Source organism: Varroa destructor, unplaced genomic scaffold, assembly GCF_002443255.2.
Source record: "Varroa destructor unplaced genomic scaffold, Vdes_3.0 BEIS01000006.1, whole genome shotgun sequence".
Taxonomy (NCBI): Eukaryota; Metazoa; Arthropoda; class Arachnida; order Mesostigmata; family Varroidae; genus Varroa; species Varroa destructor.
Genome location: NW_019211459.1, coordinates 11,786,446 through 11,814,287, shown reverse-complemented (window position 1 = coordinate 11,814,287; position 27,842 = coordinate 11,786,446). Strand labels below are relative to the sequence as shown.

The 27,842-nt window shown below is 39.1% G+C and overlaps 2 protein-coding genes and 1 long non-coding RNA gene across 7 annotated transcripts in view; 1 reads left to right on the top strand and 2 right to left on the bottom strand.

Annotated features, from left to right (window-relative positions):
* LOC111253345 (uncharacterized) overlaps nucleotides 1-8,400 on the bottom strand; it is a 17,088-nt gene extending 8,688 nt beyond the window's left edge. For both annotated transcript variants that reach the window (XM_086992014.1, XM_086992015.1), the window contains exons 1-3: nucleotides 8,263-8,400; nucleotides 6,414-7,550; nucleotides 5,698-6,117 (exon numbers count right to left, since the gene is read on the bottom strand). In XM_086992014.1, the coding sequence (XP_086848140.1) occupies nucleotides 5,698-6,117; nucleotides 6,414-7,550; nucleotides 8,263-8,272 (1,567 nt within the window). In that variant the 5' untranslated portion in view covers nucleotides 8,273-8,400. The remainder of the gene's footprint in view (nucleotides 1-5,697; nucleotides 6,118-6,413; nucleotides 7,551-8,262) is intronic.
* Nucleotides 8,401-8,728: 328 nt separating this feature from the next.
* Nucleotides 8,729-20,155, top strand: LOC147754859 (uncharacterized). Its single transcript, XR_015329594.1, has 2 exons — nucleotides 8,729-8,869; nucleotides 19,395-20,155. It is a non-coding gene; the product is annotated as an uncharacterized LOC147754859 (long non-coding RNA).
* c12.2 (von Willebrand factor A domain-containing protein c12.2) lies at nucleotides 9,873-27,785 on the bottom strand. 4 transcript variants are annotated; one of them, XM_022812600.2, is made up of 30 exons: nucleotides 27,392-27,785; nucleotides 25,857-25,978; nucleotides 25,092-25,241; nucleotides 24,562-24,803; nucleotides 23,860-24,030; nucleotides 23,373-23,465; nucleotides 23,037-23,267; nucleotides 22,511-22,802; nucleotides 22,164-22,338; nucleotides 21,866-21,961; nucleotides 21,501-21,673; nucleotides 20,978-21,242; nucleotides 20,350-20,540; nucleotides 19,885-20,103; nucleotides 19,428-19,648; nucleotides 19,003-19,189; nucleotides 18,558-18,725; nucleotides 17,478-17,635; nucleotides 16,275-16,404; nucleotides 15,963-16,126; nucleotides 15,397-15,512; nucleotides 14,928-15,154; nucleotides 14,458-14,739; nucleotides 13,987-14,201; nucleotides 13,489-13,616; nucleotides 11,948-12,152; nucleotides 11,466-11,609; nucleotides 11,114-11,263; nucleotides 10,478-10,671; nucleotides 9,873-10,140 (listed from the first exon to the last, which is right to left on the bottom strand). In XM_022812600.2, exons 3-30 carry the CDS (start codon nucleotides 25,231-25,233, stop codon nucleotides 10,038-10,040), a joined length of 5,082 nt encoding a protein of 1,693 aa, XP_022668335.1. In that variant the 5' UTR covers nucleotides 25,234-25,241; nucleotides 25,857-25,978; nucleotides 27,392-27,785; the 3' UTR covers nucleotides 9,873-10,037. The 4 variants fall into 4 exon arrangements, with proteins under 4 accessions (XP_022668335.1, XP_022668336.1, XP_086848138.1 ...); XM_022812601.2 differs by having other exon boundaries at nucleotides 23,037-23,228; XM_086992012.1 differs by lacking the exon at nucleotides 27,392-27,785 and having other exon boundaries at nucleotides 25,857-26,067.
* Between the last annotated feature and the right edge of the window lie 57 nt (nucleotides 27,786-27,842).

Below are 27,842 nucleotides of genomic sequence, written 5' to 3'. Positions count from 1 at the left end.
ATATATCACTATAAAAACTGAGTACGACTAAGAAGTGGGTAGAACTGAATTAATTCCATAAATGCAGGTTACCCTTAGACGTTCTGGTGGAGAGAAAGCTGGTGAATAAACTTTGAATACTTTGTACTAGAATGTGAGAGAATATATCAACTTTTTCCATTCGATTCGACTCGTATGTTTATTGACAATTAACTAAGAGGCGACTACCTTAAAATATAACTAAGTATTAACGTACCTCTATCACTCCTAAAATACGAAAATCGATAAAACTCAATTGAAGAGATTCGAGGCCCAGTGACAATGAAACGAATTAATTTTTAAGAACAGAGATTTTTTAAGAAATTAACGTGTACAAATTGACTAAACGTGACTGAGAAATACTTTCTACTGAATTTCCGACTTTACTTACTTTCCGCTTGGCCAACGTCTTTATATTTATTTTTCTGGCGAGATAGCATAGCATATACGCCATTTCCTAGCACTCAGTAACTCAATTTCCACAGTTGGCGTGTTAGAAGGTAAAGTCACTCTACGCAAAAGAAAATTTACTTACATCCATGTAAAAGAGAAAGAAAACGCTTCCTACGGGTAAATGCCACTCAGAGTGGTGGTCCGGCAAATCCCAAAATTAAAGGTAAGACGACCGTTTACAAAGCAATTTGAGACAATTCCAAGTCGACTTCAAAGCAGAATAATTATAGTATGAGGGGTATAATTTAAGGTTTTGGAGGAATCAAAAAAGCTGGCCTAGAGAAGTCCCGTTAGGAATCAGACCGCCGTAACGTGACGACGAAAATGACATTTTAATACGATCAATTTGCATAGGGTTCTAGTAGCCTTTGAATTTGGGCGGGACCACGCACCAGAGGAATGCTGTAGGCGTTAGCATATAGTATTATTTAAAAACGGATATAGGTATTTCTTGTAAGAAAAGAATATACGGAGTGCCTTAAAGATCAAGATCAATCCTCGAGAACGTTATAATACTCAGTAAATAAATAATTTTTTGGGAGAATATTGATTTAGCTGCCCGAAAGTTGGCATTCATGTAAAAATAGCGTTTACCCAATTTTAACAGACATCACAGGAATATATGTGACCGCGTGGGTACCGCTGTTTCGACCAAGAAGTTTTTTCGGCTTCGTTTAGAATTTATTTGGAAACAGTCGAATAAAAGTATGTGGTAGTAGAGGGTTCAGGAATGAGAATCTGAAAGTCAAAAAAGTTTTTTTTTTTACAAGACCTTTATATCCTACAAGACCTACATTTCTCCTGATAAAAACACATCTCTATAAAAGGAAGTCCAGCCATTCGGGTCTCTCTCATTCAACATATAAATGTGTAATCTCGTATAATATAACCTCATATACAATTAAACTTGCACTGTATCGTCGAAGTGTGTGAATACTCATAATTTCCGCCTTACGAATACACTGAGTAAATTGTACAACATGGTTTCTAAGAAATACGGTAATATCTTGAATTATCACGGGGTCGAGGAAAGTTGAAAAAAGTTAACAACTTTCGTTCGGTAACATAAGTGGACATATAAGCTCAGTTGTATTTCACATAGATTCTCCCAGGTGGGAATGCAACCATGCGAACTACACTCGTCATTACGTCTGGGGATGACCTCATTAGTAAAAAGACCTCCAGAAAGGCAAGGGTGACCTGCGCGCTAAAATCTAGATACAGAACTTCACGGGATTCGAGTGATTAAATGTTTTCATAGCGTGAACCCGGTGATCACAGTATAGATGTAACTCTTTTTAATTAAACATCCTAGCCACATGCGCAATGACAGTCGCTTGTTTAAATACGCTGTAAGCCTTTTATTTAAGTGGGACATAAAAGACGAAGATAACCTCGCTTTTCTATTGTCGGCTATAGCAAATCTCATTTCACCATTGAAAATATCATAGGATAAAGAAAATGTTACCCTCCTTAGACTTGTAGCCCTCACTCAACCATCTTCAAATGGATTTCTCAACCGAACGAGTAGTTGTCAAGCAACACCTCGTGGCAGACGTTCGAAAATTCTGCAGACGTCAATCGCACCCTTTTGTATTACATATTTCAGCATTTGGCGAACAAATAAATAGCACCGATTCATCACCCCATTTTTTTTTGGGTTCCTTAACTGCCTTAAAAGTAACCTACAACCAAGACACATCATGCAGAAGAGCAAGCTGCTTAAATTCGAAGGTACAATTTTATAACGTTCTGCTTTATACATATGTAGTCCAGAATATCTTGGTATAGAATGGGCAAGTGGAATATCAGATTTAACCGATTGCTTGATGGAATGCCTAATAATGAAAATTAAATAACTAATTACTGAAACCAAACAAATTCTAAAGTATCATCTATTAACTTAACCTAGAAATGTAGATTATTCACTACCTTTATGCTTTTTACAAAAATTGCAATCTGGTACTTGGACAATCAAACATCCTTTATTTTCAGACGCTATTTTTCCTACGGCTTAGCGTGAAGTACAGACATTTAACAGTTATTAGATATATAAACACGTGAAGAATATTATTAAATTTAAATAAGCAAGGATTAATTCGTATCGCACGTGTGTGCATTCTGCTCTTTTAAGGCAAACTCCGTTGACAAGTGGTTTTTGCGCTGGCACAAGTTCTTGCATTTATAAATTGACTTACAAGGTACTGCGTTGCTATGGATAAAATAAATCAGGGGCTACTTTTACCCAACGAATGATTTTATCAAAGAAAGCGTCTTTGCTCGAATTTGTATTTCTAGCGTGGCTTTGTAAATATTATTTATTGTACGGATTATTCTTCTGTTTCATGAAACGCGTTCCGCCTCTTTATGAGGTATCAGAGTACGGAAGGTGTGACAATGTGCGAAGAAGAATTAAACTTTAATGTTCACTAGTGTTGAGTTCACTAGTGAAAAAAACATGTATTTTTTATATAACTAGTCCGATTTTGGATATAGTTAAATATTTTTTGCCGGACTTAATATTTTTCGCTGGCAAAAACGCCCCTATATATATAAAAGTGGATCTTTTGTTGATCCCGTTTATGGTATTCTTATATTAAAACTTCAAACGATCGTATTATGTGCACAGTTCGCCGTGTTTATGGGCTCTGTAGATAGTTGTGGTACAGATAACAAATTGGCATATAAACACTAATGCCATAAAATGGAAGTTACTAATTAAGTTACAACTGCACATTCGTCACAATAGCAAACAGTGCGAACTAGAATAATTTTCTTACAGAAAGCTTGAGTTCCGTTGGAATTGATGTTTATAATGTATAAAGTGGCCGCCTTTCCAGTGATGGCAAGAGCCGAATTCTATTGAGTCGTAGTTGTATGAGTACAAAAAAATACCGAAACTGGAAATACCGAAGTCAAACTATTTTCCAGATATTTCGTGATAAAGCGTTCAGCTCGAGTAGTACATAGTGCAGTGTGATATTACATATGTAGCACTGACAGACGTTCATTGGCAGGACAGGGAATGAACGGGCTTTTCGGTTCGTCACATTAACTAATGCCTATTCAGTTAGTCATTCGCTTGTCCTGACCTATTCATAGAACACAAAATCTGTCTGCGCTGCTTACTTTTGTTAATGGCAATTTGTATGGTGTTCGAGTGATCGTTCTTTCCGAAAACAATCCCCATCATTTGCTACAACATCAAAGGGTTTCTCGATACCATACTGAAATGTGTTACTTCAGGAACAAGCAATTGACCTGTTGTCCTTCTGCCAGATTTCGACTGGCAGGAAACCGTCACGCTTAAATTGCTGAGTTGGCCGTATCAGCAACCATTGACCTTCTTTTAGCGAAGTTTCGGGGGGAAAAGATACGCCAGCGGTAGCAACTGGCAGGGCAATTAATTCATTGGGGCAGACGAACGTCCGCGATGTCGGTAGTTTTATGACAATACCTGAAATTTGTAAGTATATCGTTTACCATTAGCTGGCCATGATGCTAATGTTGCGTGTATCTGTTTACGGGACTGAAAAGACTACAATTTAAGTGGCTGAAGGTTATGTCGCGTATTAAATTGCTATAGATGGTCACATTATATTGTTATATGCTAATAATAATAGTGTGTATTGGGTTGTCGAAAAGGTATTGCCCGTTTTTTTAGATAGATGGTATTAAAGACACACGTCTCACGTAGGTAAAAAAAGATCGTATTGGCTTAACGTTAACGCCGTTTGAAAGCTGGGACTGGCTGAGTAGAAATACGCTGGAGATTGTTGGAATGACTTTATTGAGACTCAAGATAAAGCGTCTTGAAAACAAGTTAATTTTTTTGCCAAACTTTTCTGTGTTCGATTACGATTCTATATTACGATAAAAGCGCAAATGTGGCCCAGAGCCAAATAAATTGTGCTGCCTATGGTTAAGATACGTGGTCGGAGGACACAGTCCAAATGTGATTCTTCCGCTCTTGTTCTGGAAATTTCGGTGTGGAACATACTCTTCGTCTTGGTTAACCAATTACGAAAGAAATTGATAGAATTACTACAAAAGCGGCTAGCCATAATATTGTCAAAGAACAAAATATCTAGTACAGTTTTAAACCATTTAGAGCAAGTTGGTTACAAACAAAAGCTCGATTTTTGGGTGCCACACGAGTTGATGCAAAAGATATACCTTATTGTCTTTCCATCTGCGAAATTCTACAGATATCGAGTTATTTCTAAAGCGGTTGATGAAAAACGGGTGATGAGAAATAGATCACACGCAACAAAAATGTGCAAATGATAAAAATGTCCTCCACAACCTGCGGAAAAGCATCCAGACCAATGCCAAATAAGGTGATGCTATGTGTTTGGTAAAATTGGAAAGAAATCGTACAACATGAATTTCTGCGGACGCCTGACAGAATGATTGATTCGAACCTGCATTGTCAACAACTAATACAAGCTATTAAAAAAAGCGACCTAACCTAGTGCATAGAAAAAGCGTCGTCTTCCGCTATGACAATGCAATACCGCACACATCAGCTACCCGACAAAAATTGAGAGAACTCGAAAATGCGCCTGCCGTATAGCCCGAATGCTGCAACATTAAAGTATAAACTATTTCCGCACAACTCCCATGAATTTGTGTTCATTTAGTTTTAATAGAGGTATGCAAAAATCAATCGTCACAGTTTTCCTCGCAGAAACCACAGGCGTTCTACAATAATGGGATTATAATGTGGCAGAAAGATGGCAGAACGTCATTGATCAAGACTGTGCATACGTACTTCAATAATATAATTTTAAGATATAGGAAATATTTTTTCAGTCTCTATTTAAAAGGAATAGGTACAGTTCCTACGACAATGCAGTACAAATAATATCTCCACTAGAGCATTTAATTTTAATGAGAAAAAAAGGTGCGATTTTCCCAAATCGTCGGAAAGTATATTTTTTTTTGTGCAAAGTTGCTGAGTTGGCAAGGGATATATGGATAGAGGCGAAATGCAAACGAAATGCATTTAGAAGAACTTGGGTGCCTGATACCAAAAAAGCATAAATTATCTCGAGCATATACTACTTTTTATCGTTCTTAGACTTTTGTTTCGGTAGTAAGTAGTGCATTAGAATAGTTTTACTTACGGACAGGCTGTAGAAAAGATAGCATACATTTTCTAAGTAACAGGCCCGGTAACATCACGCAATATACTTCCAGATTACCGATGTGCGATAAACTAACCATGATCGACGAGAACCGATAGAACTTCGTTCGATGATGAGAAGGTCTCTTCCAGCCCGTCGCAACGAATCCGCACCCACTGGTAGCCTCGGTCATAGGGTTGCATCCCAGACAGATTGACATACGCTAGTCGATTTCGACAACGCATCGTTTTGGCACTAATGAACCTAAACTTACTCGTATCACGGATTTTCCTCAAAATCGTGCTTTTTACATTGTCTTTCTGACAGGCAACTTGAACCAGCGTCCGCACATGGCCACCAGACGCCCGCGGGAAAATGCGCAACACAACAGCTTCATACCAGCCGCCCATAGCTAAGGGACCTCCTTGTTCAAGAACATTGTCAGCAAATTGTTTCTCGCCCAGGCCAACGATCCGACTCCACAAAGCGAAATCTGCGATCATCGCGCCTGATGGCTCTGTAAGGAAAAAAGGCGTAAGAAGCACTACAAACATGTCGCACCTGTTTGAATAATTGTACTAAAACTCGAATTTGGTCAATAATTTGATATAGAATCTATTTGCCTAAAACCTTCTGAACTATTGGTATAGTTATAATCAACACAAGATAACACCTGAAAACGCTGTTTTACTAAGAAGGTTTTCCGATAAACCTTCGATATCAAAAAAATCAAATATGGCAACGTAAAAACCTTCAAATTGTAGGGACAGAAAAAAAAACGTACAACTGAGCCGCTTCCTATTTAAAATTTACCTTGCGTTTCTCCTGGGTCTACGTCCCCAAGCTCCTCAATTGATTCATCCGCCGCATCTGGGTTTGGCGTCACATCTTCGTCAATGGAAATTGTTTCTACATATTCGTCCTCTGAGCCAAAAGTGCATAGCAGAAACGGATCGTCGTCTTTTACATAATGCTTTGACACAAGCGACTGCCTAAGTAGGGTATACGGCTGTTTTCGTTGTTTGGCGGGAAAGCCGAACTCGTTCACATCTTCGGTCAGTGACTGCGTATAAACCTCTAAGGCGCACGCTTCACAACACGTATTTGTCTTTGCTAGACCATACTGTTGGGCGTGTGCTAGTCCTGATTTCCGATCACGATTATTTGATTGGGTCAGTGTCTGACAAAGCGCATAAATGTAATGGCTGTTTACGCGACTGGTCCGGTGAGATTCTATTTCATCGCGGTTCCCTTCTACGGAACGGCGGTCATCCATACCATTTCCATTAACAGGCACACATTTTTGTCCATCAACAGAATAATCGTTCTTTTGCATATATCTTTTTATGAGTTGCACTTGCCCACTTTTTAATGAAGATTTTGGGTCAGATCGGTTTGCTGAAGCACACGCTCTCTGTCGAAGCCTTTCACTGAGAGATCGTGGCCAGACTACCGGTCGGTCAACGCTGGAAACCAAAAAAGGCCGATCTTCTATTGACGAGTCGCAACTATTCGTCGAAACGATATGTTTCGCCGGCGCAGTCTCTGATAGGCAGTGCGGCTTTATTGAAAGTGCACATCCATTCGTAGCACCGGTCCGAATAGAGGCACATTTCTGTTTATTCAGTTCATTTAGATGGGTACTTTCAGGCATAAAATACTCTTGCGCATCGAGAAATTCATCATCGTCAGGGAAGTCGTCTGTGCTCGAGTACTTCTCGGGAGCACCGGTAAATTTACCCTGTACTTTCAGGTAATTAGCGAGTGAGTGAATTTCACTGTCTCCGGCATTCTGCGTTGCCTGCTTAGAATTTGCAAATTGTGGCCAGACTCGGCAATTGCTGCCAAAGTCGTCCGAAACGTTCAGGGACGCCATTTTACGGATAAGAAAATCTAGGTCAGACATGATTGTAGGGTTCTCGACCTCACTCGGTGGCAGTTTGGGCTCGCCTGAAACGTTTCGTTGCTGAAGGTTCTTACCAAGATAAGCCGTCAACCTGTTACTAATTGCGTCGCATTGATGAATCTACTCAAGCAAATAGGCAGTGCTTTTACCAGAGGTTGGTAGGGCTTAATAACTATACGGAATGAACAGAAAGACTATCAATAGCCATACTAAAGTTATCGTAACTGTATTTCATTTAAAAAGCATAGAGAGAAATGTCTAGCTTCTACGCTTTGAAACAATTCTCATAAGTATTATTCTAGCTATAATAACTAACTAGGCAGATTTGTCACATAGTATAACCGGAACATTGCTAGTAACTTATGGGTATTTGCGTGGCGTTGGTGCTTTTAGACGACCGCCTAGCTAGTGATCATAGTCTAATACTATTATTCTTATTTTTGGGACCCGAGCTGTTATATACTCCGCCTATAATTTTAAGTGATAAAGTTATAGTTCATTTGTCAAAGAGTCACTTATCATATAATACAGAATGTTCCACGTTCAAATGAAGAAAGACTCAGTATACCTACATAGTATACCCGATCTTCACCAATCCTTATAAATATATACGACTTACCTAAGGTATCTTACACACACATTTAAAAAATATCCATGCATGAATCAGAAATATGACTTATATGGAAGTAATTCGTCCCCGTAAGTAATCCCCGTAAGTATCGTCCCCGCTAATACAAAATCAAAATTGTACCTTACCCTTCTTCATCGAATAACTTTAGGTGAAGTTAGCTGTTCGAATGTTCCATTTGCTTCGCACAACTCCCAGGCAAGGGTAACCGATGTGACCACGACAACAGAAAAACAGTGCACATCACATCAACAAACGGTACAAACAATAACAGTAGAGCGTTACCTAAAGACACCGACAACATCATGGTCATACGGGACCTGGTAAATGTGTACTTTAGAGTAACAGTTTTTACAATGTTTCCATCATCGAGATTGATATCGCTTAACCCTACCACTGACGAAGACCGAAATTAGATCATTTATTTTTTTAATTGATTTAAAATGTCCAGTTAATCCAGCAGACGTGCGAAGCTCAATTTAGCCTAGCTCCATTGCCAGACATTTTCCATTTATGTGTACACACACGTTTGACCTTGACGTGTCTGAATAAAGAGTTACAGGTCCAGAAGGTGATATTTACGGTGAATATGCGCGCTACAAGAACCGAATAGAAGAATTATACTTTTCATATTCTGCTATGGTTCGTGATCAACTTACAATCTACCGGAAATGCGCGGATATAGTGGCTAGAACGTCTGACAAAGATAGCGGCATCACGGAGTAGGGTACAGCGGTAATCAGTGTTCTATTAAATATTACTATAGAGTGAATTTTCAACAGGTAAACGAAGATCTCTCTTTAAAGTTTATTTCTAATCGAGTCGTACAAAAAACTGTGACACAACTAAGTAATTACCTAGCGTAACAATTAACTTTGTAAATCGAATCGATAGCTTAACCCTAATTAGTTAGCGATTAATAAAAAATAAAGCAACTTTTAAAAAGGAACGTTTTACCAATCGATAGAATCAGTTATGCAATAAGTTGAAACCAATGATCTCGTTTATTCTGCTTTTGAAGAGCGAATTATTTGTTTTTTCTTCTTTTTTTTTTTTTTGTTCAGGCCTTGATCAGCAAGCCACATAAAAATATTGAGGCCTATTTCAAAGAGTTGTAAAGAGGCGAAACAAAAGTTATAGCACAGACATGGAAATAAGGGTCGCGTTTGCATTATATACCTATGTATGTGTTAGATGTTAATACCCGTTGCTACCCATCGTTCGACAGGTCCGCTCAATGAAATGCGAGTCGTACAGAGTACACGAGCAACTTCACTATGCCCTACTAAATACGATTACGCGGGAGCAACATCGGCTTCCCAATCTGTTAGCTCAATAAGGCATTCTCAAGGTTTCCCAACTGCTGTTGCAAACTAGGCAGAGTTCGTAACCTAGGTTCGTTCACAGCCTTTCTGCAATATAATGAAGCGACATTTAACTTCCGGGGCAATTTACTGCCCTTTTTTTGCCTAAGCATTAAACTTTTACGCGCTCGAAATTCGTAATGTGTTTTTATCAAAAACAAAAACGGGAATTCACTCTAAGATGAAACAGAGGCAACATTTACCTCCATTACCCACTACAACAACACGTACATATAGCACAAGAAGAAACACTGGCGTATGAGATTAGGGACGTTTAACGGGTTGGAAGTAAATGCTACAAACTAATGGGAAATTTCTAGTGACGACATTGACAGCCTCATCAAGGATACTAATGCAGTTAACATTCATAAATCTCCATCGAGTTCATAACGATTCATTTTTATTTTTTCCCATTCGTTGCTCCGAACACTACTTGTACTTCTGTTAAAACGTTCCTTGCGTTTTATATAAAGATAATTTCCCATATGTTTACATGAAGTATATGGAATAGGAATGTAAAGCGGTTCATGCTAACACGATTACGAGATGAGCTTTGCTGTAAAAATTTGTTTGATGATCTGCGGCAGCTCCCTTGTTTCCATACAAATAAATCCGTGGCCGGGTGGTAGCTCTCTTTTTAGTCTGCAAACAAGACAATACATTTAACAGATGCAGTGAAAATGAATACAAATCGTTAAGCTCACAAGAGTAGCACTGGCACTAGCATCAATTAATATTACTAGTGCCAGTAAAAAAGAACCGGAATCATATAGAAATTTCTATACCTTTTTTTCCGACCAAAAAAAAAGCAGAACAAAAGGAAAACGATACAACAGTAACACTTAATAAGTGCGTATTCATCTCATTGTCGCTTCATTTAATGAAATAACTAATAGGTACCGCACCAGGCCATTTACTGGATTAAGTAGTGATTTATAGTTTTATTAGATATGGCCTGCTTTGAACGAGTGTCACTTACGCGTGAGCCTGGGCACCGAGAGACCCTATAAGAACGGCATAGACTTGAACAAGCGGTTGACGTGCCGTCATTGCCTTTGCCAATAGCCGGGCAGAAATCCCGTAACGCTCGAGGTTAGCATCACTAAGCAGAATCACGCAGTTCTCATCGAAGTCGTCACAGTTACTCATCTCGGCGACAGCTTGCTGCACTGCCTATTAATTAATATATAAACGATACTGTGAATGAGTCTTTTAGTCTTATTTGCTTTATTACTTCTTTCCTGCCTACCTTAATGATAACTGCAGCCGCCGCGAGAGATTGCTACAACCTCAACTATCGGCTATTGAAATAAAACGCCGTGGATGTGGGACACGTTACCCCGGACATTAACTCCGATCTAAGTAGACCTACTAACCGATCGAACAAGGGTTGTATAAAAAGTTCATTATTCGTATAGCGCTAATTTTGACATTGATTTGTCATAAATGTTGTAATATCGTGTGCACGTGGCCATATATACTGAGGCCCACTATGTTCTGTGTGTAAAAAAGATTAAAAATAAAAGAAATACTGGATCCGAGGTTGAGGTCACATTTACACAACCGTGAATCTATAATGAGCCACATTGTTCTATGTTAAGGCCGTAAATAGTACCTGCAACGTGAAATCGCCCGAGAGACAATACTGGGCGTGCGCGTACATCTTTTTTAGAACCTCGAGTCGTCCACGTTCGTCTGCTGGCGGCTCACCGCTTTTTACCAGCGGAATATTAGACGCTTCACCGCTGTGTCCACGAATCTCGTACTGGACAAACAATTTTTCAAAGGAATGCATGTCGTAGGATAAAGTAAAAAAAAAGGAAACAGTCATGGCATCACTATGCAGCTATCTGCCTTTATTAATGTCCGTTATTGCTAGAGGTTTAATTTACTGCAAGGACATTTGTAACAGTTACGATGCCTATGTAGTTTGGCTATAAATTGTGTAGAACGCTAAAAATGCCAACCTGTATCTTATGTTGAAATCCATGAAGAGCATCCATAAGCAGGATTACGGCCTCCATTTCTCGCTGCAGTCGTCCATCGTAGCCATTAAAACGATACATTGATCCGCTAACGTCGACAAGCAGACTTAACCGTTTCGGCTTTTCCTATTATAAAGTATTATCTATTCGTATCTAAGTGCTAAAGACAGATTTGTTGTGTAATCATAGATATCCATACAACATCATAGAAGGCACATATCGTACAGTTACGCCCGAATTGCAATGAGAAGTCGTTGTAGGACTTGCCCTACCAACGTACCAGCGCATTCTCCTTCTGGAATCATTACATCTATATAACTTGTCAATAGATTTATTAATGATGATCATTATTGTAGATATATCGACGAAACAACGGTAAATCACCTGAGTGTCTTTGCCAGCGTCAGAAAGTTAGCGTTATAACAAAGTTCGTTTTGCTACAGAAAAGCTATTTTCTACCTTACCTGTATCCCTCGGCTAAAATCTTGAGGCGACATTCGGCGTTTGAAAACATTGTTTTCGCCCGCAGCAGCTTCGACAAGTTTGACTTCATCGATGTCACCCTCACTGCGATGGCGTACCCATTCGCGTTCGCGTCGTTTACCCTCGAGACCTTCAAGAATAACGCGTAAAGTCTGTGACGATGTCTTCACCGATTCCAAATAGTCTCTAAAGTAACAACATTGGAAACGGTAGAGTTTAGTTTTGCATTCACTTGATTTGGCTTATAAAGTCAAGTGAACTCAGAAGAGCGAGTTTACCCGCGTAATTATACAATTATGCAACACTCCACCGGTGGGTTCCGATGGCTGCTATGTGTATCGGACAAAATCTTCGCGTAAATTTTTCCTAACAGTAATGCTCTATGAAGAACTAATAGAAATTATTTAAAATCCTAAATGTGCTTTTGAAACAAATAAAGCACCTGAAATTTAAAAAAAATAGTTGTTTAATAGATTTTTTCTTAAAATGATTTGCTGTTAAACGTGTCAAAGCTTAATTTCACCTTGCACGAGAGCGCTATCTTGTAACGGTACGACATTTTACGATACTTATTTTTGCGATAGAGACGCGCTTAATTTTTTACAAATTACAAACAAATGTTAACACGCCGGCTTTTAGCAGGCGGGTTGTAACAAACCATTAAAGATCAGAAATTTCAAACGGTTTACGAATATCAGCTTCATCTATCTTGAAGCTGCAGTGGTAAAGACAGTTTACCGCATTGGCCCTCTATACAGTAAAGGTTATAATATTAGTACATCGTTCAATAATCTTCGGAAAGGAAAATTTCGAATTCCAAAAATGAATCTCGTTAAAGACTTCTGCAAAAGTAAATAACGAAGATCTGAGAGCTCTAATAGAAATTAACCCATCTTAAAGTGCACAAATATTAGCACTCAGGTAAAAATAGAAGACCTGTTCAAACTAATGACATAAAAAATATTAGACAAATGGATACTTTGTGATTTGAACAAAAATCAAACGCAGTTGTGGAGATACTTCGTCTTACTCTCACGTTATAATGGAGCCCCATGTTCGCGTCGAAATCTGGCCTCCGAGAAAGAATGTGTCTTTCACAATTATCTCAGATTGTTACATAAATAGATCAGTGTAACTAAGTTGGCGGAGCATCATCCTAATCCGACCAACCAGCTGCAAAGGTTTATGTCTCTTTGATAATCTAATACGCGTGAGTTTCACTACAGTTTCATGAGTTTTGATCCGATGATTGCGGCTGAAATATACTATCAACAAATCGAGGAGGAATAATAAAAAATTTAATTTCAACGTGTTGTCGAAATTTCTTTTCGTTGACCCTCGTAGCAACGGAGTGGGTAAATTATCACACAAATGGCAAAAGACCATCGAAAATAATAGTGCATATTTTGGCTGATATAGGAAATATAGGAACTAAGTTTTTGACAAAAAAAAAAACTGAAACATCTACTGTGTCATATTTCTTATTGAACAACTAAATATGAAGTAAGCCAAATTAATTTACCGGTAAACATTGTGCTCGGAGTCAGACATGTTTATCTCCTTTAGCCTGCGCTCCAGCGCTTCTCGAGCTATTTGTTTTGCCTGCTCCTTGATATGGCGAGGCACCGTCCCTTTGATCTCATCCGAAACCTTGCAATTCGAAACAGTAATCCATTAGGCGTTAGAAAACACTGACTATTACATACACGGAACCCTTCTGATGGCAAGGATAACTTGCGCCTTACATCACGACTCAAAGGCCAGTGCTCAAGGGGCCTCGCATGAGAACTCAAAGGGCCCTATTATGTCTCTGTCCAACTACCCACTATAAAAAGATTTTTCGTTTTATAAGGTTAGCTTGAATTGGACTGGAATTTTCTTCTATTTTATCATTAGACTAGTTCGCTGGTAGGAACCGCAATATAATTAGAATCACGTCTATTTGGCAATCGTTTACAACAGAAACTTTTTTTGCAAGATGCGCTTCTTTTTAAGCGAACAGAAAACCATAGGGACGTACTTGATGGACGTCGAAGCCCTTATCGAGGCGGTAAGGACCGCCGACTCCACCAAGACCAGCTGTGTCTGACCCTCCAGTGCCGCCGGCCCATGTGTTGCCCCCATGATGTTCTTCGTTGTCCGTTCTGCCATGCTTGGGTCCTTTCGGTTCGTGGCGAGGATTTGAACCCAGCGTTCTCTGCCAGTCCTCGAGTTCACGTCCAAGCTCAGCGGTTGCTATTTCGTGAATGCACGAAATATATTAGTGAGTGTAACATCGTAGATTTAACGACCTGATTTTTCTGAATTTACATATTATTTTAGTTCTTTCTATTTAGTTTATTTTTCAACAATTTACTCTCCTTTTGAAAAAATCCAACACAATGTCATTGAAAAAACCGCAACTTAATATACTGTGTAAAAAAAAAGCCACTTCTCCGCTTTCCGGTATTGGCGACCCATACATTCAGGAAACTCTATTCCGATATCTAACCGAGTGTATACGTGTTAAGATGCCAGCCTTGTCGAGTCTGTTCGAGGCTGTACAGTCGTCCTGGGATGGTATCGCATGCCCTCAAAAAGCTATTCTTCTGATTCAGTGGCAAGCGAGACACTCTGTTCGCTTGCAGTTTGATGTATTCGAGACCATAAGGGGGCCCACTCATGGTGGCCGCGGTCATTCCGGCACCCAGAGCCACTGCCTCCTCACAAGACTCGAACTTCGGTCTATATACGGCTGACAATGTCGCTTGGTCATCTGATAGTCTCACTTGACCTAACGAAAACACGCAAAACAACAGACAATGACGAGATGCGCTCACATTCGTACTGCGCATACATGTTACATAGGATTATCATCATACAACATTTAGCCTATCTCCTTGTAACCATAAAAAGTGAGGAAAATGTACGTAATAATACGCTAAATAAACGAAGGAAAGGCTAAAGGGGCCCATCGCTTACCAATAATGTGAAGGTCAGAATTAAAGATGTCATGGTCGAGGAACTTCAGTCCATTTGGTAGACTGGCGAAGCTCACGCGGTTTTTCTCGAGGTCGTAAAGCAGACTCTTATTAAGTAAAATAAGTTGATCAGAGCCGAATGGCACAGCGCAACTCACGCTTTCGTTTAGCGTTAGCGACCAATAAAAACTCATTGGATATTTGAGCGGCATTACGACCACTTCATTTCTAAAGACAAAGTAAACCGCAGCAAAAATAACGAAATACGGCTCGGCATTTTAACGGGCGTCTTCGTGCATGGTTTAAATTGTGCGAGTAAAACGTGACCCAAGCTATTTTTTTCAAACAACAGTCCATTGCATACGAGTATATAATTACATTTTGGACCCTACGGGTTGTTTTGGCAATAACATTCTGCAAACGCACTCTAGATCATAAAAAAGCAACGTGAGCATGCGATCTGTACTTACGGTTTGGTTTTAATAATGAGTCGGTTAAAACCTCGGTGTAGGATCTTGCCAGACGGAACATTTGATAAGTTGATCACATTTTGACTCAAGTTTGTCATGTATAAGTTTTCCTGCGACTGAAAATGGCGAGGAAAATTAACAACGTCGTTAGTAATTGCTAATAGTTACCAATTCCCAATGCATAAAACGTATGCAAAAAATGCAATCTAAACATGGCTATTTTTGCCTATAAACTTTTTCCAAATCGTATAAGCCAGTGTGCCAGCGGAATAAATACTAGTAGTTCAGCGGCCGATAAATATTTCATATTTATCGAATTACATAAAATATCTCAGCCAACTAACATGGTCTAATAGAGAAGTTCAGCCATTTCTTCAAAATGCTAACGGTCAAAAGCTAGCAATTACCTATTATTTGTCTACTATTTCTTTATTAATATTGCATTCAAGTTATAATCTCTATAGAAATTATGCGCGCCCTAGCACAATGGGATTCCTACCAGGGACTCTTTCCCCTTAAATAATAATTTACCCTAGTACAATAATACTGAAAAATATTCAACCTACCTGATCCAAAAGAGCGAATTTTCCCGGATCGGGGTCTCGCAGTCCAAAAGCAAGAAGCTCTTTAGAGGCAAGTGGTATGCTCTTCACATTCCACACGCGGGATTTCAAATCTAACGTACCCACAATGGGCTGACCCTCAAAACTTATAACGTGAGGCGTTCCCCCTGCAAGAACCGTACGTGCATATGAAAACAGCACGAACTTAAGGCAATACATATTGTTAAAAGTTTGTAGGTATATTCTCAAGTATGGTGAAGTAATTACGCTTGGTTTGCAATGTATGAAATCGACACGGAGACTTTGAATACGAACCCGAGATGAGAAGCTCTTTAATTCGGGAAAATGGCACTCGAAACTGTTGACTGAGTTCTGTGAAGCGATCAAGTCGTGGAAAAGATGAAGTCACTTGAATCCGTGAGCCCTGCTTCAGAAACAACTGATCCTGTAATTCAATTCAAATATGAATTAAGTGAAACAAGTTCTCTTCATATTGAAATCGTCTTTTGTACCTGATGTCTGTCTTAATTTAGTGTTTCAGGTAGCCGATGAACATATTCAAGCTAAAGAAAAATCTATAAAAAGGTTTTAGAAAATCGGAACTTGTATTTCTTTACGGTCGTATATTCCGAACTGGTGATTGACGAAACAATATCAAAGCTAATAAAAATGTTTATCCGTTGATTTAAAGTGTAAGTCTTAACAGGGCGGTAGAGGACGAAACACACTGTCCAAAAAGTTACAAGACTTGACTTGATTTTCTGGGCTTGTATCGGCCCTTGATTGACATCCCAACGACGTTCGCAACTCAAGCCTGACTCTAACTTAGTTTAAAAATGAGTCGTAAACATAGTCAACATGTGGGCTGAGACCACTGTGCTAATTATCTTAATATTATTTCATTAACGTCTGCACAATACCGTTCTCGTGATAGTGCAACGGGTAACGCATTTGCCTGCTAAACTCAGGGACATTTAGTGATCTAGGTTAATAATATATATATATATATATAAATAATAAGAAGACGCCTTATGTTGTGTCATTTAAAGTAGTACCTAACGGTTTAATACCGGACGTAAAACAAAAATGAAAGAAATAAATAATAGCTGCGCAAGAGAGCCTCCCACGGCATATGCCGCACCTCTTACTCAATCTAGCATTTAATTTTGTTATTTCGAAAAATTTGCAATACAGGATGCCTGTTGACCAAACCCATGGTAAAAAGCAGACCAACGGTTATGAACAAGGAAAGGTAAAGTAAGCTGAAAAAATACATTTAAAATCGCGATGCGGCAATCCAACAAAAAATCAAATTCCTTTTTTTGTTCTCGCTGAAGATCTTATCGATCAGTTTTGGTTACGTCGAGATCTTTCTTCTATTATTTTCAAACAGAGTAGTCACTTACATGGAAACTAAAAATCTTGTCAAAATCCCACTTCAATAGCGCTCACTATTAGGTAATCAATAGAAAAAATATACTGAAAATATTATTGCCCGCCATGGTCGTCTACACTTACAACAAACTTTATAGGTTTTTTATTAATATCGTCGGTCCTGTTCCAGCTAATATTGAAGCTGGTAACATTTATCCATGGGCCTAGTTCATGGGTTTCGGCTAGGAAGATGTTGGATGCGTCCGTATCGAATGGAATGCCGTACTTCCGAATAATAGTCCCTACAACATAAGCACAGAAAGAACATAACGTACACCTTTACTTAGCTAAATGAAAACACTTCATTAATTCGTATAGGGAACCATTCGCATTTATTTAGAATTTAAAGTGATACGCAAACATTACAGCCTAATAAACCGTTATACTCGCTAAGGTAGTTCCTCTAACGATATATGTATATATAAAAAGGCACTAGGCATATCTACATATGGATTTATCAATGGTATTTGAGCAAATTGTAACTATAAATATTAAGTCAGGTATTACTTTCTTCTGAGAAATCATTAAACATCAAAATAGGCAAGGTTTCAGGTGAGTCTTTACAAATACGGTGAACTTTCACACAATCCGAAATCGTTTTCTACATTTCTGTTTCTTTATTATAAAAGTGTACACTAGACGTAGAAGCGTTCTTAATTTCTATTATGCCTTCTGGAATATCGATATGAAAATTTCATAATTGCACCTATGAGTCATAAAACTAACCCATCTCGTAGGGCTTTGTTCTTACAAAACATTTTGAATTATTTGCAATTTCTAGGTCTCATCGTTTTCATGGCAAATATGCCTTCTAGTATACCTTTGCCGGCATCGATCGCTCTCTATGATTATCTACCTTAACCTCACACCTGTACGGCAGTCTTCGCAGTCACGTCATTAATAGTATAGAGTAACTTGTGCCAGAACAATGGAAACTTTTGTTTGAAAGTCATATTGTTCCGAGACAAGGAGATTACGTTTAAGGTTCCCTGTTGTCGAAGTGAGGAATGTGTTACAGGGCAAAGGGCATTGAAATAGAATCAGCTAGCTTTTTTGCGCCTCCGAATGTTTTTCTTTCACGTTATGTTTGATGATGTTTGATGTTTTGATGTTAAACGGCATTCCTTGCGTGTAAGGATCAGCGGTGCCGATGCATAACCTCACCGATGAGTTTTCTTGCGTTTGGTTCGTACGAATCGAAATCGAGGACGTTTGCTAGAGCCTGCAGGGCTCCATCGGCCGGAAATGCAGACAGGTGGCGGGCGACGTTTACTAACTCTCGTGTGGAGAACGGGTATTTAATCTGTCCAGAATCGTAGAGCTCGCGAAGATCTGCAACGGTACAGAGAACGAAAAAAGAGTTCGTCCAACTATTGAGAGCAGCTTTTGCTCCAATGTTACACGTAATAATATACTTACATATAATAGTAATGGACTTTTCAATAAACGGTTACAGTGATTTTTAGTACATTCGAAGGCATCAAAAACTAACCCTGCTCGTACGACATACTATGAAAAAATAGATAACTAATAATGTATGGCGAGCTCACAGGTATCAACCTGTTTAGCGTAATTTGTACCCGTGTATCATAACAATTAGTAAACTAACCTGCAAATAGATCGACAAGCTGAATGCGTTGCTCGGCTGAAAGATTCGGCGCATAATTAGCTAGAAGAGCTCGTTCGGAAGGGGCATCAGGCGCGTCGATAGAATGTACAGCCATTGCGTCTCCTATTAATGGGAAGAAGTCGTGTCCCATGAATGGAAAGCCCGGCCGATTTGCCAAGACAATTGCCTAAATATATCACAAAGTTTTTATTTTGTTGTCATACCTTCGACATTAGCAGCAGTTTCCTAGCAATTTGTCTCACTTTCTATTGGTTGTATATGTTGATATGTCAATCAGCGTCATACCCAGTTTTGTATAGACAAATGTCAAATGAGCTAGTGATCCAGCTAGCTTGACCTAATCATACTGTTCTTTGGTTTATGCCTTACAGTTCTATGCATAGCAAGCCTAAATTGGATTTCACCTGAAAGTTTGGGTGCATAGCAATCTCCTGCGGCCCAGCGAGCTCCTTGGGTTTAGAGACGATTCGTCGCCCGTCCAAGATCTGCATTTCACCTCGGGCCAAAAGAGAATGCAGCATGCGCACCACTTGAACGGGGGCTTTGTCCGCCTCGTCAATCACGGCAACGTGGCCCTCAACTAAAGCCTTCAATAATGGAGAATCCTGATATACAACGCTACCGTCTAGAAAACCGAGACAAATATGCAGAAACACTCAAATTCGATACAGCGAATGATAAACCCTTGCATCGCAGCAAGAAGTTGAAGGTGACCATTTAACAAGAAACGCTCAGAATTACGTACACAAATAAGCGGAGCGATTTCATTTTCATCTCTTAGTATCTCGTGTTAGGCTACTGGACTTGATGAATGTAAGACAGACCATTCCGTTTAGAAGAACGATTAAAACTAAAGCTTACCAATGAGCTGTGGTTGGACGGACAATGACGCAATGGTAGAATCCCTATGAAGCTGCATATATTCGCGTGGACGATTGCACATAGCTAAAAGGTGATCGATAATCTTGTTCTTACCAACACCCTGATTGCCAACAAGTAGTAAATGCTCCCCAAGGACCAAATCCTGTGCGATGCGGTAAAGCTGCTGCAATTGTCGAGGATTTTTATAGTAAAGAGTACCTGGAAATTTCCAAATAAATCTTCATTAGTTTTTTTGGAAAAGACAACCCCATCTATATCTCGCTTCATTATATACGGGAAACGAATAAGCAAATGATAGTGTTTAATAAAATTATATTACGGATCAATTTGTTATTTGCCTCGAGCAAATAACCTCACACTTTGCACGCATAATGCATTTGTGATTATAACATAATATATTGCTGCAAGAACAGAACCTATTTTAAGGGCGTTTGTGGAACTAACTGGGTATTTTAGCGGGAGCTTTCTGCTCGAGACTTCTGGGTATCACAACGTCGCCAATGGTCACCGTAGTTCTGTCAACCTTTATGTCAAGGTTGTTAGTGTCCAACGTCTTAGTTTTATTGTGAGAATTTTCAATTCCACATGCGCTTAGGCTCTCGTCAAACGCCATCTTTGTCAGTTGAGGAGCAAATCTAGATTTAGGAGAAGTATAACAAAAAAAGGCGTAGGTTACGATTTAAATTCGAAAGGGTTTTCATGTTTACTTGCGTCTGCAGTTTCATCTTAGATCAGTTTTGATGCTAAATGGACAACATGACGGGAGTGAACACGCTTACATGGCCTTTTGTAATTTACAAGAAATGTTTCTGAATGCTAATCGAAATCAAATGATACGCACATTACCGAAAACGAGTGCAACAAGGCACATTTATTCGTGTGCAAGAATGGCATCAATTAAAAAGCAGGCAGCCATAACGAGAGGTGAGATAAAACATAAAATACTATTGACTGTCCCCTGCAATATTAAAAATCGAACAAGTATTTCTGTAACCAAACTTATCCTAAAGTTATTCAAATTTCAAGCCAAAAATTCGAAGTCTCGAAAAATCGAAGTCTATTAAAGACTTACTTGATAAGCATAGCTTCAGTCAACAATTCGTACAACGAATTAGTAGGATATGCTGATAGTTTACGACAGATCCGGATTAGCTGACGCGTGCTAAGACAATCCGACAATGAGCGAAGGCTTGCATCTGTTGAACTTCGGAGAGCCGTAACCGCCTTGAGCAATTCCGATGGTGGCTCATTACCAACTAGAGCAGATATCACGCTGGCCATTTCCTCAGCGGGACACGTTGGTACATAGAGAGTCATGAACATACTGCTTACTTCGGCTGATGGTCCATTCAGTGAGAATATAGGGTTATTGTTGACATAGAACAAACAGTAATTATGGGTCAACCAATTATTTAATCGACTCAATTCATTAAAGGTTTTGGCGTGGACTCTGGTGCATATGTAGCTGCTATGGGCTAGGAGGCTTTTGAAGGTAGATGTACCTGCACACAAAGCTGAATCTAAAGAAGCTTACTTAAGACTACCTTTTTACTTCGGTTGGGTCGTAGCTATGTATAAACAGAAGAACTACTTACATGTCAGCCAGGTTCTGTCTAATGAATCCGCTTTAGGAGGCTCTGCCAGAGCGATTATTTTGAACTTGGGATGGACCGGACGAGCGTTTCCTGTGGCGCCTATCGCTTCCCAGCGATCATGACGCAATAACTTTGTACCGTCAGATAACCAGAGCTCGCGTTCAAAGATCAGACTGAAATTTAACCGGTCCTTTAGAAAAGACATCACGATGAATACCTAGTATCCCTGGCAGCGATAGCAACATTTAAATATTATTTATATTCAAATCTATTGATTCATTACGAAGTATAAAGTCTCAATAAACAGAGCAAAAGTAAAGCTAATAAACTAGCCGATCATAAGGTCTCTCGACAGAACAACTTACCATTGAAGGGAGCTCAGTACCGTTGGATCAAGCACATCGATACCATCCAAAATGAGACAATTGCCTTCTAGGGCAGCACTAACGATCGGTGAGTCCCTGAAATGTATCCGAACAAACTAAGCAAATTGACTGAAGTCGATGGTAACTTCGTTTCACAAAGCTGCATTTCTTAGCGAGCCACAGAAGGAAGCAACAACTAAACAACGTTGGCATTATCGCAGAGAGAACTTGTGTATGATATAGCCCACAACGAATAAGAGGTACATGTATCTTTGAACATAGTTTGCGTGCGACATACCTCCAAATCGTCGTGCCATCCTCAAGCCGTCGGCTCTGAAGGAGTTCTCTTCCACTCATATCTTTGTACAGACCAACTCGTTGAACTGATTTAGGCTTGTATCCTAGGCGTTCCGCTACGAATCGTGCCAAAGTATTTTTACCGCTACCTCGCGGTCCAATAACACAGACGTCGCCTGTAATCAATTTTGGACAGTATTAAAACGAATTCCTTACCTACAATTTCTTCACAACGCTTGTACGCTTATGCAAGTGTGTTATGTTTAGAATCCATATCCAATAACAAGAGATATTTTCGATTAAACAAAACATAACTTTCAATCAACTTGAAAATCATATAAAGCTAACCGATAGAAAGCACTTTTAAAAGTGTGTCTGCGGCGTACGTAAACGATGGAGTTAACACTAAACGGGATGTGGAATCGCTGTGCTTTCTAGACAGAGCAATTTGTGTATCCGCTATCGCAAAACAAGACATTTCCGAAGCCTTTCCAGCGATTACTGAACGGGACCCTCGCCGTTTCGTTATGGAACGATCCTCTTTAGTTACGATGTCAGCGATAGACTTTCGCGCCTCGTCACTCAAATGAAACGAAGGGTAGACGATGTCAAGGGCCTCTGAAAGGGAAAACTTCAGTTCCTAAAACAACAACAACAACAACAAGCGAGATAACAATTAACAGGCAAAATGATATTTTATCCTAATAATAGTTCGTAAATTTATAAACCATATGTTTATTTCACTTATCGTAGATTATGATATCCCCGATAATCAATGCAAATATAACAAAAGCAAGGATCAAAACAGTCTTGGGGGATCTATTTAAAGCTAACCAGAATAAACTTGGTGTTTAGGTATGTTTTATTTACGTACCATGAGCTTGACCATCCGCTGACAAGAATCGTATGAGAAGAAAGGTAAACCGAGTTCTTGTAACTGCGGCGTATTGATCGTATAAACGATATTGAGCAACGGTTTGAGTTGTTGACTGGTATTGCTGGAGGGAGCCAGAGCTCTGAGCTCAGTAGACGCGTCGTCGAAGTCTGGAAACTTGAGAGCTTTACACTGGAAACGTGACCGAAAGGGAGGATCCAGTGTATTTCCCTATTAATCAAAACCACCAAATGTGACATTATTATCAAATGTGTTGTGAATAGTGTCAATCCTGTCTGACCGAAGAACAGTCTAAAGTGTAAGAAAATTGCTAACCTTAAATGGAGGGACTGGTAGACCAAGGGCAACAACCCGAAAATCTTCATGAACCCGTCGCATACCCCAATCCAATAATTTTTCTAAGCCAACCTGGTGACACGATGCAGACAAAAAATTGCTTACTTGAGTTCCATATCTTGGTAGTCTCGAGTTTGTGTAAAATTACATACTGTAGCCTATCTATAGTTCGGATGCAAATAAGCTACGCTTATTTGCGCATGCTCTCATAGAAATTTATCTTCAAAACAAGTGTCATTGATTGACTAGCAACTTGTATTTATTTATCAAAAATGATAAGATATGCACAAAGGAGATTTCTTTCGGCACCTTCTCAAGACAGTTGAATGTTACAAAATTAAATACAAAGTCTAGTTATGTTTCATCGATACCGCTTTCACGATTTGCAAATCACAGAGCCTGATAAACTTTTTTTTTATGGACAGTTAGACAAACGAACGTGTGTGGTTATCTGTGTGCTTCATACCTCACTGGCAAGAGCATCAAATTTGTCGGAACGTAAAAGAAAGCCACCATCATCAAGGTGCATTTCACGATTCTCAAGAAGATTATTTATAAGCGGGAGCAGATTTCGTTCTGCCCGTTCGACGCCATCAAGAACAAGAACGCGACCTTTCGTGGCTGCTCGAACAGCCGCCTGCAAGAAAAACATGTTTGTTGATGTCGAAGTCTTCAAGACTGATTTTCCATTCACAAGTAAAATTTGTGAAACAAATAATATAGTGGGATGCGATGTAACTTTTTATCTACCTTTTTCAAGTTAATGCTATGGACCACATCCATTTTGGAACTCCGGAAGAGAAAATTACTTCACAAAACTCTACATCAGCAATTTGAGATTAATCCGTGTATTTTTTTTGTATTCTATAAACTTCCGCTTTTAGCAAATTGACCACCATCCATAAAGTACATTACCCCTAATTGTCTTCCCTATTACTTCAGTTTGTACCAATAAATTAATCCAGGCCTATTCTTAACATCAGTATATATTTCAACCTTACAAGATAATCGTATAGGATCATTTAGAACGGCCAGATAGCTGTTGTGCACAAGCTTGGTTCTTTTCACAACGATTAACGAACGGTTAAACGTATTTAACCCGCAATTGACTCTCAGCCTCTATTTCCTATGTATAAAATCAGCCCAGATCTGAAGGGTGATATATTACCTGATCTCTCCAGCCAGCCTGGCTACTACTTAGTTCACGGTACTGTTTCAGATCAGAATCTGTAGTGTCCGCACTCAACGCGACGTACTCAGCTTCTCGACCCGTATACTCGAGGTAGGCAAAGACGATACGACGTCTTATGGATCCCGGGGGTCCCAACAGGAATACATCCTGTCCTAAGCTATCCTTTTGAAGCAGCCACCGCAAGATATTCCACGTCCCTTTAGTCTCAACGTCGGAGACTATGTAATACGAACGAAATTTCATCTAATTTAATTTATTTCGACAACTCGTCTAATTGAGAATAATATGCAATGAAAACATAGTTTTCGTTTTAAATGGGTTTTTTTTTTCTTTAATTATGCCTATTTCTATTATTACCAGAGCAATATTTGTTACTTTATACAGTTGCCAGATCAGTTTTCCATTTTTCAATATCTACGTTCGTTAACATTTAACATCAAGTAAATAAAAAAAAAAATGGTTTAGATCGTATTGGTGAATGAATGATTCTCTCTGCCGTCACTTACGATATTTCCTGGGGACATTTTCTCCCACACGAGCCGGCGGCAGCTGGGCAGTAACATCCGCAATGCTAATGGGGCGCCTGTTTGCTGCACTGCACCAGCTACGCCTAACTAATGTCGTAGCTATTCCAAATGGCAACCTCATCTTTTCAGCTGATCCAAAAACGACGTTGGAAAACGAAAGAAAATCGAAGATATATTACACTTTTTTCATGAATTTTTTTCCAAAGAAAATTACTTTCACAACATGAAATCCATAAAACCAATTTTAATAATATGGATTGCACTTTTTCCTTCTATGAAATAATCAACATGGGTTACAAAGTTCGTTGCATTATCAATTCTGTCGAATCTGTTTTCCAGCTTTACAATACTCACACCCTATATCTGTTTACTCTAGCAAAAGCGCTTACATAACCAGTAGATATATTTATCTTTTATTGGGTTGTCGCGTTCTTATTATGAATCTTTGCGACTACTTTGATATCGTGAACAATAGCAAATAAAATGTCATACTTAGCCGTTTCTGTTTAATATTTTCCTGTCATTAACCAACAAAATTTAAACATCGAATTTATTTTATGTTCATGTTGATTACATTATTTCATTAGATCTATACGATATGTAACATTTCGGGCGAAAGCAACAGTACCCCTAGTATTCCACAAGCTTTAATGCTACCTATTTTTTCTCCCTCCTTCACATACCTCCTTCCTTCCTTCCTTCCTTCCTTTACATAAAGTCGTATTATTTATCAAGGATACTTACGTTTGATCGACGTCAAAATATATGAACACAGCTTATTTGTACCAACTAATTTCAACGCGCGATCACATCCTTGCTTGAAGCACACATAGAGCGCGGTACCAGGAACAGAACTTCGTGTGTTTCTAGCAAAAGGAAATTAAAATAAAGGTTGTCGCGACTGTCAGTTCGATCATGCTACCCAAGGTAACTCCTTACTTACATATTCGAAGGTTACACTCATATGGTTGTTGAGAGTGAGCTGCCCTCCCCTTCGTCTCTGCAGTTATCTGCTGTCTGCTACGAGCTGCGTAAATTATCAAGAGAATGATAGAATGCTGTGATCGGTTCTTTAATCATTATGCATAAAGTTTCAAAGAGAAAATAGTAGCCTCCGAAAGGGGTAATGCTGTGGAAAGTGGATACGAAGATATGTGATGTTTAAGGCAAATCTTTCCAACACGCTACACAGCGGCTGAAGCAAGTTTTAGTTACTTCATAAGGAATGTTATTGATTATCTTTCCTATAAGTGGACATAATTTGTTTTGCAATCGTTAAATAATACAAATAGGTAGTTGCTTGGAGAATGCTTCCCAAAACTGGTGCGTCACCATGAGCTTTTCTTTCGCCATTTATTGGAAGTGCTTATCTAGCATATCGATACTTTAACATCATAGACGAGACCGAAAATAGAAGATAACTCCATGGTATTAAGAAAACACGTTTCCTGCTTCTAGACAAAATTATATTTAACTACATTTCTCTTGAGTAAAACTCGAGAAAAACGAGAGTTGGCATCGTCGTGCTAAATAAACTTCAAGTACGCAAAATGCTTACTGAGATTATCCAATGACAATTTCAAGTTCAAATCAAATAATTAAATTACCAGACAATAGATAATTTGAAGCGTTACTCTTTTCTTTCGTTACCTTCACTTAGTAATTTATGACGAGCGCTTTCACGAATAAAAACGATTACGCCTTGTACGCAGACCTCATGCGGGGACTAGCTTCATATCTGTTAATCACGATCTGTTCTCGTTCGAGAGACAATGGTCTGTTAACGTCTTGTGTGGGCCATACTGCTTGGGTCTATAATCTAATTGGTACAAAAGCTCAGCATCGAGTTCTGTGGTCGGTCTTGTTAAAGTTTTCTTTTAAGTATTATCGCTGCGAATATATTTGATCACCCTGTATTCTATCACTTTAGAACCCTGTTCGGTTTCGGTTGAGCACTTTTGCATTTCATGTTGCCCCTAATCTCGCATCTCGTCATGTTAAGGATATGTACTATTGTTATCTTTTAACTTTGATCATCTACTGTTATTCCGACAATGTTAAAAAAGATCAATTATCTTCCAATATTAGTGTTGGCTTGACGTGAGTTCAGTCGAAAAATGATTTTTTTTATCCAAAAAAAACTTCTGACAGTCATTTCAGCGGTTCACGTAGGTATAAAATGAAGGTCAATTTTTGCTTCAAATTATTCAGGTTTTCGTTCAATATATATTAATACCTTCTGGAAAACACCTCCGGCATAGTTATATGTTGTTACTCACATCCTGATACTCCTACGTTTTCGCGCGCAACTTTTGCGTACTGTGTCCGTAAAGTGCGTCCGCCAGCGAGTGTTTTTTCATTCCTAATCACACACGCTCCGCACGCAGAAGATTCACTGTTTTGAATTGGCCGACTAACAAACAGTTAACTACAGTCAATAAAATTCATTGATTCCTAGTCATTCGAACAATCATTCGACCATGGCAGGAGTTCAATCGTGAACTGTGCTTGGGTGATGATTATTAAATGTTCGTGCGTCGTCTGCCCAATGTAAATAATCGGCCATTTTGCATCGATAGAGCAAAACGTGCGCTGGCTTCCAGAAAAAGCCGGTGAAATTTGCCAGATTGGTGACAGCAAATCTACTTTATTCTTATTTCCAATTTAGAGTCGTGTTCGATCGGAAAGCTGCCGCTAATCGGGTGAAATTAGGTTGTGTAGCATCTCAAT